This window comes from Brachycentrus maculatus, unplaced genomic scaffold (assembly GCF_059751285.1).
Source record: "Brachycentrus maculatus isolate JH-2025_06_01 unplaced genomic scaffold, ASM5975128v1 h1tg000162l, whole genome shotgun sequence".
Lineage (NCBI taxonomy): Eukaryota > Metazoa > Arthropoda > Insecta > Trichoptera > Brachycentridae > Brachycentrus > Brachycentrus maculatus.
The window spans coordinates 714,308-733,230 of record NW_028280915.1 but is presented as its reverse complement, the minus strand read 5'-3'; the positions used below and the strand labels follow the sequence as shown (position 1 = coordinate 733,230).

At 30.9% G+C, this 18,923-nt stretch overlaps 1 protein-coding gene across 6 annotated transcripts in view; it reads right to left on the bottom strand.

The window, feature by feature from the left end:
- Positions 1-18,923, bottom strand: part of LOC148308485 (uncharacterized) — a 408,384-nt gene that overhangs the window by 27,498 nt on the left and 361,963 nt on the right. For all 6 annotated transcript variants that reach the window (XM_088261632.1, XM_088261637.1, XM_088261633.1 and 3 more), the window contains exon 5: positions 18,500-18,648. In XM_088261632.1, coding sequence (XP_088117758.1) covers positions 18,500-18,648 — 149 coding nt within the window. The remainder of the gene's footprint in view (positions 1-18,499; positions 18,649-18,923) is intronic.

Here is an 18,923-nt window from a genome sequence, read left to right as displayed (position 1 = left end):
CGGGTTCGATTCCCAGGGGGGTTTAATAAATATAAGTGATTTTTTCAGTCTAATATTTATTCAATATTACACTGGACTGGTACCTGAAGTGGAGGGCTGATCACCTTTCCTTCATGTTTAATCCATCGAGATAACACTGCGTTTATATGAAGCAGTGCCCTATGCACCATTGGGGTGCGGTAAGGGATTTATTATTATTATTATTTATTAATTTAAACGAAGCAAAAACAAATGGCTTGTTCCCAAAAAAGATTGAGGGTATGCTGACAATTTGTTCAGTTCCGCTATGATTCTCGATTTGGCAGTCAACCGACACGGATTGTCGATTTTTAACCCGACGTAACAACAGTGGGCAAGTGCAAGTATGTACGTCAGATCTGCTCCCGAAACTAAGGCTATTGATCAACCCGCCCGGTCGGGAAAAACCTGACTGGTTGACAAATAGCCCGAGGGAAATAGGGGAGCGCGAACTACTCGGCAAGGTGAAAAAGTTGCCGTTTGAGTTTAAACAACCAGGGGGATGGTTTTATGAAAATCTGCGCAGAATTATTAATTGTGGCCTTAAAATGAATGTTGAATTCGGGGAAAAAAGGTCCTCTTTTTTAGTACATATACAATAATAATAGGGTTTAAGTTATGATTAGGGTTTGAAATCGGATTTTTAATAAATTTCATCTTAGACATGGATTTTTATAAGCATGTTTAAACAATGTATGGGTGTATCTAGAACCATTAGTTATCAACTTGTTTTACTGCACATATGTACACGGTAGAAGGAATCATCAACCAACGGTTCCAGATTTACCTATTACCCATACAAAAATTTATTTCTACAATAAAATTTGCATCAAATCCTACTTTCAACCCTTAACATAACTTATATGTTATTATTATTATAAGCTATTTGAAGGTTTTTAGTACTTAAATTAATTTTGTCAGAAAAATTATATAAAATCATTGTTTTCAACACCTGCTTTATTGTGTTATAACATTCTGATGTTGGTAACGACGAAACTCGGTCATTGTCAAATAAAATAAAAGTGGAAAAAAAAACATTTTTTTCTTATCCTTGTCCACATCCAATTTTGGGTAGGGTATCGTATTGATGCAGTGTTATCTTGGTCGGTTATTACATGAAGGCATGCATGGTGATCACTCCTGCGTTCAGGGACTTATCTAGGGTAATGTTGGATAAATATTAGAGTGTAAGATCACAAATATTTATTTTCACCCTTCCTCCCATGGGAATCTGACCCGTGACATCCAGTACAGCAGCTAAACACGCTGGCCATTACACCACGGAGGCGGACATAAAACAATTTAGCTTTCTTTTATTTTACTTCTTTAATACAACCATATTCTTAAAATGTTAATATCTAAAATGTGATAATTAAACTATGGTTTTTATTAAAGAAAACACTTGTGTTTTTACTACTGGAGTTTATTTTATGATGACTAGTTTTGGAAGCTAAGCTTCCATCTACAGGTCTAAATATAAATATTTTGCATTTAGTTTACATTTAGACCTTAAGATGGAAGCTTGACTTCCGAATCTAGTCGTCATAAAATAAACTTAAGTGGTAAAAACACAAGTGTTTTCTTCAATAAATTTATCATGTCTTACCACAAAGTAAATACCGAAACAATAAATAAAATACTATGGTATAACAGGAGAAAAATGATAAGTATAACGGTATAATTATTGAACCCAAATCTGGAATTCCAAAAACGGCGCTTTATCGAGAATTATGTTCAATTTGAACAGTTTATTTCTTCTCGATAAGTATTGTTTTACGATGGAGCGTAACGAGGCGTTAGTATTCCGGTATCGGAATCCCTGCGCGCGATACGCTGTGATACTAAAGGACCACGCACGCACGCCATCAATTGCCTTTGCTGAATTAATGATGTAAATTTTTTCCCGGTCTGTGGATTTGTCGCCGACGATACATATTGATTTTCATTTTACCTCGGAAAACTTTCGAAACTTTCCCGTGCGTGAAATACCAAGTATCAATAAAACATAAGCGGAAGGGATTTGCGATGTTTGAGTGCTCATATGAACGGGAGGTATGACTGTTTTACAAAATGTGATATTGTTAATGGAAACGTAGTACAAGTACTTAATCCATATAAATAAATTTGAAATGTTCATTGAATTTCAATCTTGAATCGCTTAAAATCCTCACCGATTTAATTGTTTTTTTTTTATTACAACGTTGCATTTGTATACACGCATGTTTAATATACTTTTGGCAAGTAAAAAACATGTTGTTTTTTATTTTTAATATTTAAATAAAACACTGATTTTAGTCTACTAAATCATAGAATAATATATCTCTACAAACATCACTCCATTTAATCTACACATTAGTTTAAAAATGCCCCAACAAGGCGAAATAATTGTCACATTTTTTTTTATGTTTTAATTTTTTTTTGTGACACAAATCTGTGTTTCATTTTAATATTAGAAGTATTAATATGTTCCACGAAAAAATATGTTCTTACACAGTAACTTATAAATGAAAACGTTTAATATAATTAAATAAATAAATGATTTTTTTATCAAACATATTTTTTTAACACGAATGGTTGGTGTGACAGCAAAATACGCCATACCAAACATTGCTAATGGCGGCGAGCGCGTTCCTTGACAGCTGATGTCACATAGCACTTTCAATTTTTTCGATTGTATTGTTGTTTCACAGATTTCTAATTTTTCATTGCTTCACAATTATAAAATTAAACAAATTACAAATGTATGCTGTCTATTTTTTTTATTATTTTTCATTTAAGCAGTTTTAACCGCAGCCATTAGTAGCTGGATACAGTTACTTTTGAATAAACAATTTCATGATCTTTGTCCTTAAAATAGAGCTTTATTTATCTATCAGCACAAACTTGTGAGTTGTAATCTTCAGTAAAGCTTAACTTAAAGGTAAAACGTTTATTTCTCAAACAGATCAATTGAATGCCGTATTTAGATTTCCTTTATAAATATTGATTTATATTGATTTGTCAGTCGAAAAGATGTTAATTTAAGTCGTTAAAACTTCACCATGCAAATATTCAAAAATGATAACTTTAAAATTTGAAATATATTTACTATTCAAAAGCGAGTCCACGACTTACGTAGTTTGTTTAAGGTTCCGAGTCAAACACAAACGAAGGAGAGTTTCGAGGAAGCAAAGTATTTGTCGTAATTTAAGAACAAGAACCGATTATACCCCGCGGTAATGACACTGGAAAAGTAAATCTGCGGTAATGATAGAATCAGACATTTTCGAAGTTTCAGATCAAACAAAAACCAAATTAGTCGAAAGTTCGGTGCGCAATTAAAATTCAAACATTGGAATACTTCTCTTTGGTATTCGGATGAGATTAGAATTTGGTTTCTTATAAGAGGATTCTAAATTAACTACTGAAAGACTTTAAAGGAGTTCATAATTACATTATCCTACACTTGAAACGGTTATTAAAAGAAAACTCACATTAACAAAAGGCATACCTTAATGGAAAAACAAACTTTTCATTTCTTTACATAAATGAGACACCGTGATCAACATCAGAACAGATATTTACTATATTTCTTACGAAAGATAGTGTCTGAAATGTTTCAGGGAAAACCTTTTCATTTCTTTACATGAATGAGACACAGTGATCAAAATCAGAACAGATATTTACTAAATCTCATGATAGATAGTGTCTAAAATGTTTCAGGGAAAACCTTTTCATTTCTTTACATGAATGAGACACAGTGATCAAAATTAGAACAGATATTTACTATATCTCATGATAGATAGTGTCTAAAATGTTTCAGGGAAAACCTTTTCAATTCTTTACATGAATGAGATACAGTGATTAACATCTGAACAGGTATTTACTATATCTTATGATAAATAGTGTCTAAAATGTTTCAAAGAAAACCTCTTCATTTTTTTACACGAATGAGACACAATAGAACAGATAAGGTATTTCCTAAATCTTATGAAAGATAGTTTTTTATATGTTTGAAAAAAATCCTGTTCATTTTTTAACATGATTGCGATAGTGATAACATCAGAACAAGTATTTACTATATCTTATGGTAGAAAGCGTCTAAAATATTTGAAAAAAAAACCTTTTCATTTCTGTATAAAAAAAGACAAACTGATCAAATAAAGAACAGCTATTTATGTATTGTACTTTATCTTATGATAAATAGTGTCTTAAATATTGATCTTGTACTGAAAACAAATCTTCTTCTTCTAACCCTTATCCGCATCCAATGGAGCTTAAGGCACTGGAATTTAAAGACGTAGAACGTTTATTTTGTGCAGGCAATTTGATCAGTTTTGAGCTTTAAGTCTCAGTCCAGGGTGATACTGAAAAATTAAAATTTGCATTTCTCCATAGGAGTTATTAAAATAAATTTATTTCATTGACTGCTGCGACAATCACTTTGTGATGTGGTCTATATCTATCCATTTGCAATATTAATTGTGCTCGGTAAATACCACTATTTCTTAAAATCCATTGCGACACATGTTTCGATGCGTTTCGCATCATTTTCAAACACCTTTTACGTTCATATAATTATTTTCAACTGATTTATTTTTTAAAAATCACGTTAAATTCTAAGAATATAAACATGTTGAACGAAATTCACTTAAGAAATTCGAAATTCGCTTTTTGCGGGCGTTTGCCTTTTGTTTGATATCGTTTACATAAAGGATTTTTTAAATTCTGTAATTAAAACAAATCTGCTAAGAAATTAATTATTGAAATTTGTATAACCTTTTTTTTTAAATGCATCACTAAATTTTGGGTGCTTTGCCAATTGAAATAAAAAAAAACCTTTTTTTAACGTTAAGTGAAAGTTTAACGAATAAACGTTAATTAAGTTCATAGTCCTTCACATGTTTTTTTGTAATTTTATTTCACGTTTTTGGTGTAATACCTGAGTCACGTGGGTCTAAATTTAAACGATTGAAATGAAACCCCGAGCAACGTGAGTAGAAATTTAATGTATTTCGAACAAAAAAGATTTGCAAACTCTACAACTAACAAACTTACTCGTATGATAAAGAGTTTAAGTAAACAGAATAAAAATTCAACATACAGAGTCTGGTAGAACATTGTTGAAATAAGAAATTAACCCTTTTGGTAACCTTATTATTTCCTAAATGAAATTTTAAAATAAACTGCCTAGATTTTGTTGTTTTTCATTATTACAAATTTACCTTCTACCACATATTTATTCCACTTATTTCCACATATTCAGATAGAATACAGATATATAAAGAGGCTTTTACGTTTTAAAACATTGTTTGGATATACATATTTGTTAGTATTATTTTATCAAATGTATTTAAATTTTATACTGGCATTTCTTGGTAAAAATGATTTTTATATGATAAAATAACAACAGTTTAAAATTTTCAAGTTTATTTTCTTTAACCAGTGATTAAGTTTCGTCATTACCGACATCACCAGACTAATCAAATCAGTCTAATGTTATTACAGTTTTGTTTTTTAATTTGGCATCGCCTTTATATATACCTGAATAATTGTTTGACTCGTTCCGTTTTGTAATTACCTGTTAATGAAAACAAGGGTAGTTTTCATAACTAGTCGTGTGTACTCAAATAAAACTTAATAAGTTTTATTATACGAGTGTTTAATTTTTTAAATAAGCTTATAATTATTCAAACTTTGGCATAATTGTCTATAAGTTTGTATAATAATACGCCCGGTACATCAAATCTTCTTAGTCTGTCAACACTTTGCCTTAAACAATGTTTCAAAGTTGAAGGAAAATATTTTCACGTAGCGTCGTGTATCGTTTGATGTCGGCAAAGGCAAACGCCCGCATGCTGAGCTTTAAGCTTAAGTAACACCCCGCCGAATGTAAATTTCAAATTGAATGTAACTAACATAGATACAATGTATTTTACATATATAACATTTTGGGAAATTGTTGTAAATAAGTTAAGGTAAATAGGGAATATCTACGTCAAAATACTAATTATTTCACAAATCTGTGATTTTTAATGACAAAATCACTAACAGGAATATTGAACTAAAATAAAACACTTGAAAATACCAGTTTTATTTATTCAAACGATTAGTTTCAAAAACTTACATATGTTTAAGAGAACTTAAATTAAAGTTTTTATTTATTTATTTTTTTACAAAATAAGTAATTTTTTTTACAAATAAGTAAAAATGACTAACCACAAAGTAAATGCTTTTAATATTAGTAATATTGAGAATGTTAATGTTTTCATTTTTACCAGAAGATGAAAACATCTGTAAGTTTTCAAAACTTACAGATGTTTTCATCATATGTTATTATGATGTATTATGATGTCGTATATATAAATAAAACTCTTAAGTGTTTAATTTTAAGGTATATTTAAGTGTTTAATTTTTTTGAAAAATAATCAAATGTCATTCCACAAAGTTAATGCCGAATCAATAAATAATATAACATAGGAATATATTTTTCATTATTTTTTCCAACTTAATGTATGGAAATTAAGCATGGATTTGGCAAAAGAAGGATGAAAGTAGACTATATGCAGTTGAAATGTGTATCAAAGTGTATCAAATTAGATAAATGTGCGTCAAAACGTTGTATGATAGATGTTTGAATGGTGATGTAATGCAATGCTGAATAAGCATTATCGATAAAATAAAGAAATGTTCTTTAAGATGGTTTGGGCATGTGAATCGAATAAACGAAGAAAGATTAGTAAAATAAATGTATGAGGCGAATGTAGTCGGTAATTGAAGCTGAGGAAGACCGAGTAAAAATTGGCATGATCAAGTATGTCAAATACTTAAATGTGGTCAGGTCAGGAGTCGGAATAATCATAATGAGGACATTCATGAATGTGGAACCAGAGAAGAATGTTTACAAAAATAGAGAGGTGTGGTGGTTCTATTTTCCCTGCCTACCCTTACGGGGAAGTGTACGGTAGTTAAGATTTTGTAATTCTTCAATATGAATGCAGATTTAATAAAAAAATATATGATTTCTTGTTTATATATAAATGTGACGACTCTAATCATACGTAGTCACTTTCTTAGCTTCATGTTTGTTACGTCTTAAGCATATCCTCACTTTTTCGTTCTGTCCGGGAGGCTTGCTATTATGATCTGGGGGTAATTCGCGCCAACATCTTTCAGCGTTATGACGTCCTACGATACGGAACTATTCTGTCTGGCACTTTTCACGACTAGAATTATTATGGCACCGAGTCGTAAGCTTTGATTGCTAAACTCGGGGGAAAAGGCGGGAAGATTGCTGCGCATTTGTCATGACAGCATCACTTAGAAATGGCAAGACGGGGACCTATTCACTGATCTCATTCATTTAATAAATGAATTTTTCCTACCAAAATAATTTTTTGTTATTACGTAAATAAATATTAAGTAATAATTCAAAATTAAAACATACAGTATGATTCATACATTGTAAGCCAAATTGCAAACAAATCTGAATGCAATAAAGTTGTAACAACTCGAATTTAACTAGAACGTATACTATCCTTAGTATTGGGACCGAAATAGCTTAAAAAAATCAATGATAAAATTTAACTGTTTTAACAAGATAACTAACCAACGCCGCTTCTCAAACATCAAACTTATCTGTCTTTGCGTGGATTATTTGCCTCTTCTATATTCAAGTATCTCTTCATTCATGCCCGCCGTTTCTTTCGACTTCTGACCTGACCACTTTCAAGCGTTTTTAAAACTTGATCAAATCCCTGTTTTCATATTATTTTTTGACATCTCATCAAAGATGAAGAAGAATATGGAAGTCTGGGCATTTACGGGGCTTACGACCGTCATAGGCTGGTTTAAGTGATCACTTTACACACGTGTAACATTCACCAATTCTACCCATTATTGACAACCACACTACTCAAATTCTTGGAAGTTCTATATATATGAACCAATTTAGAAACCTTGTTCATGAATCACTAGAACTTCACTAGAGACATCTATTGGTGAGATGTAAAGAAGCTTTTTATTAAGCAGAAACTCTTATATTAGTATGTGAGATCCGAATCCTGAATTATAATCACACATGAGAAACGCCAGAAAATACCATTTTCATTTTTATTATTAAGCTTATAATTTGACCAGATAATTTATCTACAACATTTTGAGTGTGTCCAAATACTTGTTCACAAAATCTGAATTATCTCCAATTACAGGAGTTATTTTCATATTATTTTTTGACATCTCATCAAAGATGAAGAAGAATATGGAAGTCTGGGCATTTGCGGGGCTTAAATTTCAAGCCCCGTAAATGCCCAGACTTCCATATTCTTCTTCATCTTCGATGAGATGTCAAAAAATAATATGAAAATAACTCCTGTAATTGGAGATAATCCAGATTTTGTGAACAAGTATTTGGACACACTCAAAATGTGTTAAATCCCTGTTTTACTCTGCTTCCGTTTTCAACTATATTCGCCTCATGAATTTGTTTAACCGTTCTTTCTTCGCTCATTTGTACCACGTGTCCAAACCATGACAATATTTTTTTCTTTATTTTATCGATAATGCTTATCTCAGTCTTGCATTCCTTCCTTATAAAACCACTTGTTCATCTATCATACATAATTTTACCCAAGATTCGTCTAAAATATTGCATTTTGACTGCGTTTAGTCTACTTTCATCCTTATTTTTCCAAATGGTTGTGTTTTTAAATAATCAATTAATATCACAGCATTATTTTACTAACAATTGTGGAGGCACCCCATATACATATATAGAGGCTTATCGGTTTATTTATATATAAAAATATTTGCATATTATAATGAAGAAGAAAAAAATGTACGTTTGTTTTTCTACCCTTAAGGTGAACACACAAAAGACGGGCACATATTTGCGGATATTACTGATATTGTATTCCGAAATTGTTAAAACTTCAACCGAAGACAAGACACCGTAAAAAGCTTTCAAACTCTTAATATGTGAAAGGGCGCTTTCTCGAAAATAAAGCCAGTGTTCCCCTCCCAATGAGATTTTATCTCGGGGCAAAGAGAGAAAGGAAGTGAGCCTAAACATAAAAGGACCCTTTCAATTTGCGCCGAAAAATTGGCAAAGTAAGGAAACATTCAGAACTACGCCGTGACACGCGCATAACATAAAGACGTTTCCATGTAAATACGAGTAGGTATCTAGGTATACACGGGAATGCAATCATAAATATTATTCTCTTTCGCAGAGTGCTGAATAGCTCAACATAATTTAGTTTATGTGAAATAAAAATAATAAAATCACATCTATATTTTGGTAAACTTTTTGAATTTATTAAATAAAATAAAAGTTTTATTTTATTTGTAAAATGTGGCACTTTGAATTACTAAAAAAATAATAAAGGAAAAATGGTTTGAGTATAATGTATGGAGGTAAAGCATAATGTTGGCTGTGGTAAAATAAGATAAGAATGCAAGGATAAGATTAGCGTTATTGATGAAATAAAGAAAGATGTGTGAAGATGGTTTGGACATGTGGAACAAACGAGTGAAGAAAGAACGGTAAAACAAATTTATGTAGCGAATGTAGTTGGAAATCGGATTAGAAGAAGTGTGAAGGAAACTTGATATGACTAATTATTTAAATTACTTGAAAGTGAACCCGTATGTATGACTAATTATTTAAATTACTTGAAAGTGAACCCGTATGTATGTAGAGATACATGAAAGTGGAAGAGGTGAAGAATACTTGCAAAGATAGAGTGTTGTGGCATTCTATTCTTTCCGCCTACCCTGCGGTGAAGAGGCGTGATGGTTCTTATGTTAGGTTAGTAAATTGAGCTTTGAATGTTTAAATAATATGGTAGCGAAATCATAGATGATAATACAATGATGAATGTTACATAGTGCGTAAAGTGCTCACTTAAACCTACTAATAACTGGTCGCAAGCACTGCAAGCACCTCAATAATTAACAACTGAATTGAGATATCAATTACACATCCTGACGTAACAAAAAATTGTCTAGCCTTAAAACAAAAAACCTCAGTGGAAAAAAAAGTGCTCTGAAATGAAGTGTTCCCGTGAAAGGTCCTTACAAATAACAAGTCGTATTCATAACTGAAATTATTTAGCGCTATTCTGTGCTGTTTTGCGATAATTTGTGCCATTTTATGGGATATGTGACGTGTATCTGACGGAAATTTGTTTCTAGGATCATCTTAAGAATCTTTTGTAGCCTCGATTTCCCTCTTCTGCCATATCTGTCGCGGTTTAGAGAACGGAAGCCGATCGTCGACCCGCGAAATCCTCGCGCTGTATCGAGTAGCTATTGTCGGGGAGTGGTTGGCTGGAACCGATTCGCCCCGACCCAGTCAGCATATTGTGCACAAGTGGGGTGGGTGGTGAAGCAGCGCTAGGGTGACGTTTTGGGCCTGTTTCGCCCCGCTACAGATCCGCCCACGAGACACAACGGGTGACGTCAGCGTATATTTATTACATCATCTTCAGCAAAAATAAAACAGCAAGGAAAATATAAATAAATTTAATGAAAACAGCGATTTTAAAAAGAGGTCTGATTCTTTAAAAATAATTGAGTCATCAAATTAGACGGTGAAAATAAAAGCCCTTTTTTATGAAAACTGAGTCAATTACAAATGATACTAAGACAGATTTAGAAAAAAAAAATTTTAACGATATTATTGCCAGTAAACTGATTTTCTCACATCATCTTTCAAGAATTGATGTACAATTTTTTTTAACATTTCAATTTTTATATATATATTTTTTATTTTCATAATACGATTTACTTGTAAACAAAATATGTCGGACTATCTAGTCAAGTCAATTATTATTATTATTATATACTTAACTAACTAAGTAACTAACCAATTATTATTATTATTATATACTTAACTAACTAAGTAACTAACCGCCGCATCCTTACAGGGGTAGGCAGATATAATATAAATGCACCATTTTCACGTCTTCCAAATTTATGCACCACCTCACACATACCCACCGATTATTCCGACTCCTGACTTGATAAATTATTAGTATTAAAAATACTATAATTCAATAAAAATTTTAGTATTTTAAATACTTAAATTCTATAATATATCCAACTTCATTCACCTCACTAATTTATTAAACATATTTTATAAATTTCATTTGATTTTTTAACAATTATAACAATATATAACTAGTGAAGAATTTCAGTAAAATGTTGTTTTTTTTATTCCATTTTTTTATTAATTAATCCAGAATGGGAGTAGAAATTTGCTCTAAGTCTACTAGTATTTGCACTTGCGTCAGCCAAACCGCGATACCATATACTTAGAGGGAAGGTGGAAAACTTTGCTAAGCAATCGACTTCTTGGAATTGTTTCACTACTACTAAGTCTAAGAGTTCCTGGATTGGAGATAGGGGTGAGAGGCGCTATTGTCATCGACTGTGAATGGAGTACCATCGATTTACTTCGCGTTTCCTCTGAGGTGTACTTATTTAATAGAATTTCTTAACAGGATGGAATCACTTATCAGGACATAGAATGGATTGAATGAAAATCCTTGATTTTTTTCAACGTTTAAATTGCATACAAACCTTAACATTTTTATATAAAATTACTCTTAGATATATTTGAATTGGTATTTGTTTAATTTATTTATTCATTAAATTGAGATTTATTAAGATTGATTTTAAACAATTAAAAAAAACAGTGAATACAGATTTTTTTTTTAGTAAATTCATCACATTTCATGATATTTATGTTTTTAAATGGGTTAATGTGAATAGTGAATGTTGCAAGTGTATAAAGTGATCTCTTTTAAACAACCCATGATAGGTCGGATTCTATGTAAATACTCAGACTTCCATTTACTGCAATATTAGATTTAAATATATAGTGGTATTTGCCCAGTTAAACCTAAATAAAAATAGACAAATATTATCACAAAGTACTTATACCTAAAACCATTACCTTAATTTACATGTATTTTTTTGACATCTCATCAAAGATGAAGAAGAATTTGGAAGTCTGGGCATTTACGGTGCTGACGACCGTCATAGGCTGGTTTGAGTGATCACTTTACACACGTGTAATTATTATAAAACAATACTTAAATTCACTAAATTTAAATTCATTTTGTCAGAAAAAAATATATCAAATTGTGGTGTTCAACCCATGCTTTGTTGTGAAAATGACATAGAATTTTGTTTATCCCACCAGTCTGATGATGTTGGTATCAATGAAACCCGGCTACTATTTTAATAAAATATATGTGAAAAAAGCTGTAGTTGTTATTTTATTATATTTATCACAAAGTGACTACTGAATCAATTAATGCAATTCCATATTCTTCTTCATTTATGTTGAGATATCAATTCAAATGTTAATTAAAAAAAAAAAACTTGAGGATATCTATTTACTAGCTTTAAAAGTGACAGATCGTATGAGGATACAAACGAACTGCGTTTTATAATTATGATGGTATGTTGCTAGATATTGTAATTTTCATGCTTGATATAGCCGAGCTTTACTGTAATATACCGAGCTTTGGGATGAAACCGCTCTCTAGAGATTAACTGGAAAGATACATAGTTTAGTATTAGACACCCAGGGGTTTTATTAGTCTGCCGTGGACTTTCACCTTAACGACGTACGAAGGTTGACTTATGGGAACTAGCTAAAAGCCGGGGTTAATATTAACTTAAAACAGATACTAAAAGAAGATTTATATCAATGAGATGAAGCTACGACGTAAAGGCTTGCTTCTGATTTTTATATCCAAGAATTTATAACGTACCAAAAGATTTATTGTATTAAATTTTCTATCTAATGTTAGGAATTCTTCTGCCTTAGCAGTGACTTATTTTAAAACGATTTTGTGGAATATTATAAGATTTTTTACAAGGATATATAACGGATAAGAGAGTAAGATAAGTCAGTAAGGGGTTGAATGTCATATAAGTGTGGCTGACTATGAGTTTCCAGGTTCGAGTACACTTTATCACAAATTGATTGCTATTTTCCGTAACGGGGCGATTAGGCCTACGATAATAGTTTGAAATTAAAATATTTGTGAACATTTATTAAAAAATAATACACACTCACACAATTTTTTTTTAACAATTTAGAAACAGGAGATTACATTTCAAATCAGCATTGCTATCTTCTTAAAATCTTTTGCTATTTTATCTTCAAAATGTTTATAATGACATGTAACTTTGTATGCGATATCTTTTTTTTTTAAATATGATACGAAATGAAAAAAAATTTTTTTTTTACCTTTTGTTTCTTATTTTCAACTGTTTTTATTTATGTATTTCGTATAATGTTACTATTAATAAATATAGGTATATATATATATATATATATATATATATATATATATATATATATATATATATATATATATATATATATATATATATATATATATATATATATATATATATATATATATATATATATATATATATATATATATATATATATATTTATATTTATATATATATATATATATATAATATATATATATATATATAATATATATATATATATATATATATATATATATATATATATATATATATATATATATATATATATATATATATATATATATATATATATATATATATATTATTTACATATGTTTTTAATTATGACTGACGAAGAATAATACCCACCGCTTAGTCATAAAAAATGTTATATGAACTTCAAACCATCTCTAAAATCGTTTGTATCAATGTAATGATCAACGGAAATACTTAAATCAAAAATATACTTATGATATATATACAAAAAGTTTATTACAAAGGAAACCATCATTAATCAAACACGCAAATTACATATTCTTCGAGTCTATGGTTTCGTCTGGGAGTGTAAATAATTGGTGTGCCTTAGTTCACTCTTATTCTCCCACTAGACTCGTCTGTAGCTATAAATAATAGATTTCGCATTAAAATTTCCTTTCCTTCGCGGGACTCCCGGCTGTACTTTGTGGTCACATATTCTAAGAATGGAGCGCAAATAATGCCCGAGGTTCGTACGAAGCAGGTCGAAGGCACGCAGGAACGGCTGGCAAAGCGAGGAAACATAAACAAAAAGTTGTAAGACACGAGTAAAAGTGCATCCAGGAGATTTCGAAATGATTTTAGAATGACAAAATGCAATACCAAGGAATTCCAGCAAAATTGCAAGTTGTTTTTTGATATCTCAACATAGATGAAGAAGAATATGGAAGTCTAGGCATTTACGGGGCTTCCGACCGTCATAGGCTGTGGATGTCAATCATGGGTAGAATTGGTGAATGTTACACGTGTGTAAATTGATTGCTTAAACTAGCCTATGATGGTCGTAAGGCCCATAAATGCCCAGACTTCCATAATCTTTTTCATCTGTGTTGAGATGTCGAAAAATAATATGAAAAATAACACCTATAATAAGAGATAATCCTGATTTGTGAAAAAGTTTTTTTTTGGACAGACTCAAAATGTTGTAACTTTTAAATTATTTGTGAATCAAATATTTCAATAACCTCCCTAAAAATACCAATAAAATTGTAAAAATGTTTGGGTCTTGCAAACATCCAAATAGAAGGGCCTCCAATTAATAAAAAGCTTTCTCAATCCAACCATAGATGGCCAGTGAACTGACATGTTCAGCGCCATGAGATTTTTGATATACTCGTGTTTATCAAATATAAAAAAAAATATTGGTACGGTTGTCAATTATGGGTAGAATGGTGAATGTTACACATGTGTAAAGTGATAATTTAATCAGCCTATGACAAATAATAAGCCCTATAAATACTATTTATAATTCTCAATGAATAATTCCCATTTATCTGTTTTGAGATTTAAAAAATGAATCTTTCAATGCTGGTGAAGCATTGAAAAAATTAAAAGTCTATTATAAAAAATTATCTATCATCCCTTACATTTTCATTACAATTATAAAAAATATACAATAAAACCTGCGCGTTTTCAGATGCTATGCTGTTTCAAAATTTCAAAACAATTGGAGAATAACTTAAGGAGGTTAAGTCTTTGAACAAACGAACACTTAAATTTCAAATGCTAAAATACATTTTTTAATGAATAAGATACAGTTTGTTGAACTTATGGTGAGTAAATAATACCATAAATCATAAAATAAGTGTTAAATCATAAGAAGACAATGGTATGCGCATGTGAAGAGAATGGAACCATCCAGACTCCCCCACATTGCACTGCACTGCTAAGGTAGACAACTCCCGAGCAGACCCCTTAAATGATGGAATGACAGCTGGGAATCGACATCCCAGAAGGCTGATCCCTCTTAAAAACAGGCCACAAGACCTTCACCAAGAAGAAGAAAAAGAAGAAGAAGAAGGATAAAGTATATACTGTATATGAAATGAAATATTTCGTTTTCTGAATAATAATTTCATAGTTGGATGAAAACAACTTGTCATGGGTTGTTTAGTTCACGTTAGAGGAGATGAGCTTTTAACATGAGCAATTTTCTACAATATGGCTTTGAAACCTAAAAGCATTTACTATTGTGTTGGTATCTCCAACCCTGCCCTTATGTTCATTTAGTTACCACAATGTGGTTCCCCACACCGCTTCATATGAAGAACGGCTGTGGTTTGGAAGAATACTGTTGGAGGGCTCATATACTCGACTGGCAAAAGAGAGAATTTAACCTAAAACGTACGGAGTATAACAATATTAAAGCAAATAAAAATTAATCGGATGTAGGGGATGTAAACTTTGAACAAAACTATACGAAAAAAATTGTTAGTGACTGACTTTAAGAAAAAATCTTACTGTTTAAATATATTGTCAGCGCGTTGGACATGGGCAATTGAATTAAATAAATAATGTAAAACATTTTGAGTGTGTCCAAATACTTGTTCACAAAATCTGGATTATCTCCATTACAGAAGTTATTTTCATATTATTTTTTGACATCTCATCAAAGATGAAGAAGAATTTATAAAGAATCTGCTGAGTAAAAAGCTTCTTTACATCTTACCAATAGATGTCTCTAGTGAAGTTCTAGTGATTAAAGAACAAGGTTTCTAAATCGGTTCATTTATATAGAACTTCTAAGGATTTGAGTAGTGTGGCTGTCAATAATTTATTTTATTTATTTATTTATTTATTTTCATAATATATAGATACATTCAATATACATATTTATTTCATATATACATTTATTATACGTATTACGGCTCTTTGGGCATGGCCTGTGTTGAGCCGAATACTAACATGGTAATACAAAATTTATATTTTTATTTTTTTTAATTTTTTTTTATTTTTTAATAATATTTTTTTTAATGATTAGATTATAAACATATCATATAGGAGATACAAAAATAATTTATAGTTTAAGGTTTTTCAATGTGATAATTACACCTGGACTTTAGTTACCTTGTCCCTTCCAATGTTAAGCAACCATCGACGGACACTGTTCTTAAAGACCTGATCACTCCTGGAAATCTGAATGGTTTCGGGCAGCAAATTAAATATTTTTGGAGCAAGGAATGAAAAATTTTTTTGAGCAAAACTTGTTTTAACGGCTGGGCCAATATAGTTTTTATTTAATGCTGCCCGGGTTCGAATAATGGGTAGAATTGGTGAATGTTACACGTGTGTAAAGTGATAACTTAAACCAGCCCATGACGGTCGTCAGCCCTGTAAATACCCAGACTTTTACATTCTTCTTCATCTTTGATGAGATTATTTTTAATAAAAATGTTTAAAATATTATGTTGTTTTGTAAATAAAATTAATTAAGCAATAAATTTTTGTCTCGGGACGAAAGCTTGTTGCACTTCTGTGTATTTTCGTAATACACTCACCTAGAAAATGTTTTATTGAAACGCGACAAATTAATGACAAAATTACTCAAGCACCCGCGATCCACTCTCTCTATCACCAGTGCCCTGGATATGTCCGTCCCCTTCTCCCCGTGAGATACTGTCGTTAAGATTGCAATAAAGCCTCACGTTATAGGTACCTACGCAGGGAATTACCAAATGCCTAGGACTAAACACGCGAGAAGAATAAATTCAAGGTGTCTGCTTTTATTGCGCCGGCGTTAAATTAAATTATAGAGAATGATTAGTACATTCCTGGGAAGTGTTACGGTAAGGGCATCCCTAAACCCACCCATCCTTTGGGAGTTCGGACTAAGAAAGCAATTTGATTACATTCAAAATGGCTGCGGAAAATTAAGGAATCGAAGAAATCTCTCGAAAAACATCGATAAAAGATGATTCTCTTTCATTTATTCACCGATGTCTATAATTATCACGTGAGAGGAAAACATTTCCCAAAGGATTATTGAATAATACCTTTTTGTCGGCGAGAAATAAATATATGGTGTGTAAAAATGTTTTAGATATTGTATACAAATAATTTTATAATAAACCGGCTAACAAATGTTGATATATAATATAATATTTTGTATAATATACAAAAAAAATATGACATCAAACCGAGTTAGAATATCGAAATGTTTCATACAAAAATTTAAACAAAACGACTGAAGACTATCGACATAATTTCAAAAAGCATTTTTTTCTAACCCTCATCAGCACCCAATGGCACAAATAGGACTGCATCGTATATAAGCAGTGTTATCTTGATCGTTAAATGCCTTAGGAAAGGTGATCAGTCTTTTGCTTTAAGTGCCAGTCCAAGGTGAAATATTACAGTGAAAAATCACTTATATTTATTTTAATCTCCCCTTAGGAATCGAACCTGGGTTGAACGGTAGTTAAACGGAATGACTACTACACTATGAAGGTGGATAGTTTTATTAGTATTATTTTATTTGCGAATATCTAAAATACGATTTTTCCTATAAATAGAAAAGATAAATGATTTTTTTGGAAGAAATGATAATAATAATAAAATCATGGTTTCTTAATTGTACATTTGAATATTGAGAAAACAAGGTATTAAAAATACGTTTCTACAATTAGTGCAATGAAAAATTAAAATAAAAGATCTTAAGATCTTATACAGAGCCTTATTCTGGTGTACAGAAAAAAAACAACCTGTTTTATTAATTTTTAAGCCAATTTAAAATATTAGTGACGTTAATCGATATTTCAACTAATACGACATTAATTAACAAAAAATATATAGATTGTGTGTACATTAATTTATTTAAAAAATGATTAATTGATATTTGAAGAAATTAAAATTAAAATTAAAAATACCATTTTACAAAAATTATGACGAAATTCACAATACAAAAATAATAACATAAGCTTAGGAAATACAACAAGTTATTTGAGTATTTCATTTATTTAGAGTCTTGTATTACAAGAAAGATATTTTCTCTTGGAACCTTCTAAGTGAAAACAATTTGATTTAAGCATTGTTTTGAGCGGTTATATTTGGTACAAAGTCTGCTTTTACAGCTTGTCATAATTTCAGACGATGGGATTAGGGGTGTATAGGATGGAAGAGCGACATGCGTATAACAAGTATAGTGCAGTATAGTTTCAGAACTCACCCTTTGCGGGGGCATCCCTTGTGTTCTTGCCTGTCTAGCCTGCTTTGGAGAACAGCTGCCGTGCTTCTCTTTGCGATGTGACGTCTTCAACCCCCGGAGAAGCCTCGAGAACGTTGTGGCTTTCTTTTTCGCCGTACTGAGACAGGTCTCTGAAATGAAATTTCAAACATACATTCAATTTCGTGAAATCAATATTTTGTAAATAAAACGGAGGAGGTGAAAATTCAACTGTCACTCTCTGTGAATTACGCCATCAAAACTTTTCTGACACTGACAAGGGAAACTCGAACGAGCTTCAACGAAATTTAATAATACATTCATGTAACAATATTTGTAATCTAGTGTCAGGGAGTTATTTATTTTATGCGATATTTACTTCATGTTTCGAAAACAAATACGTGTTACCTATAAAATAATAAGAAAA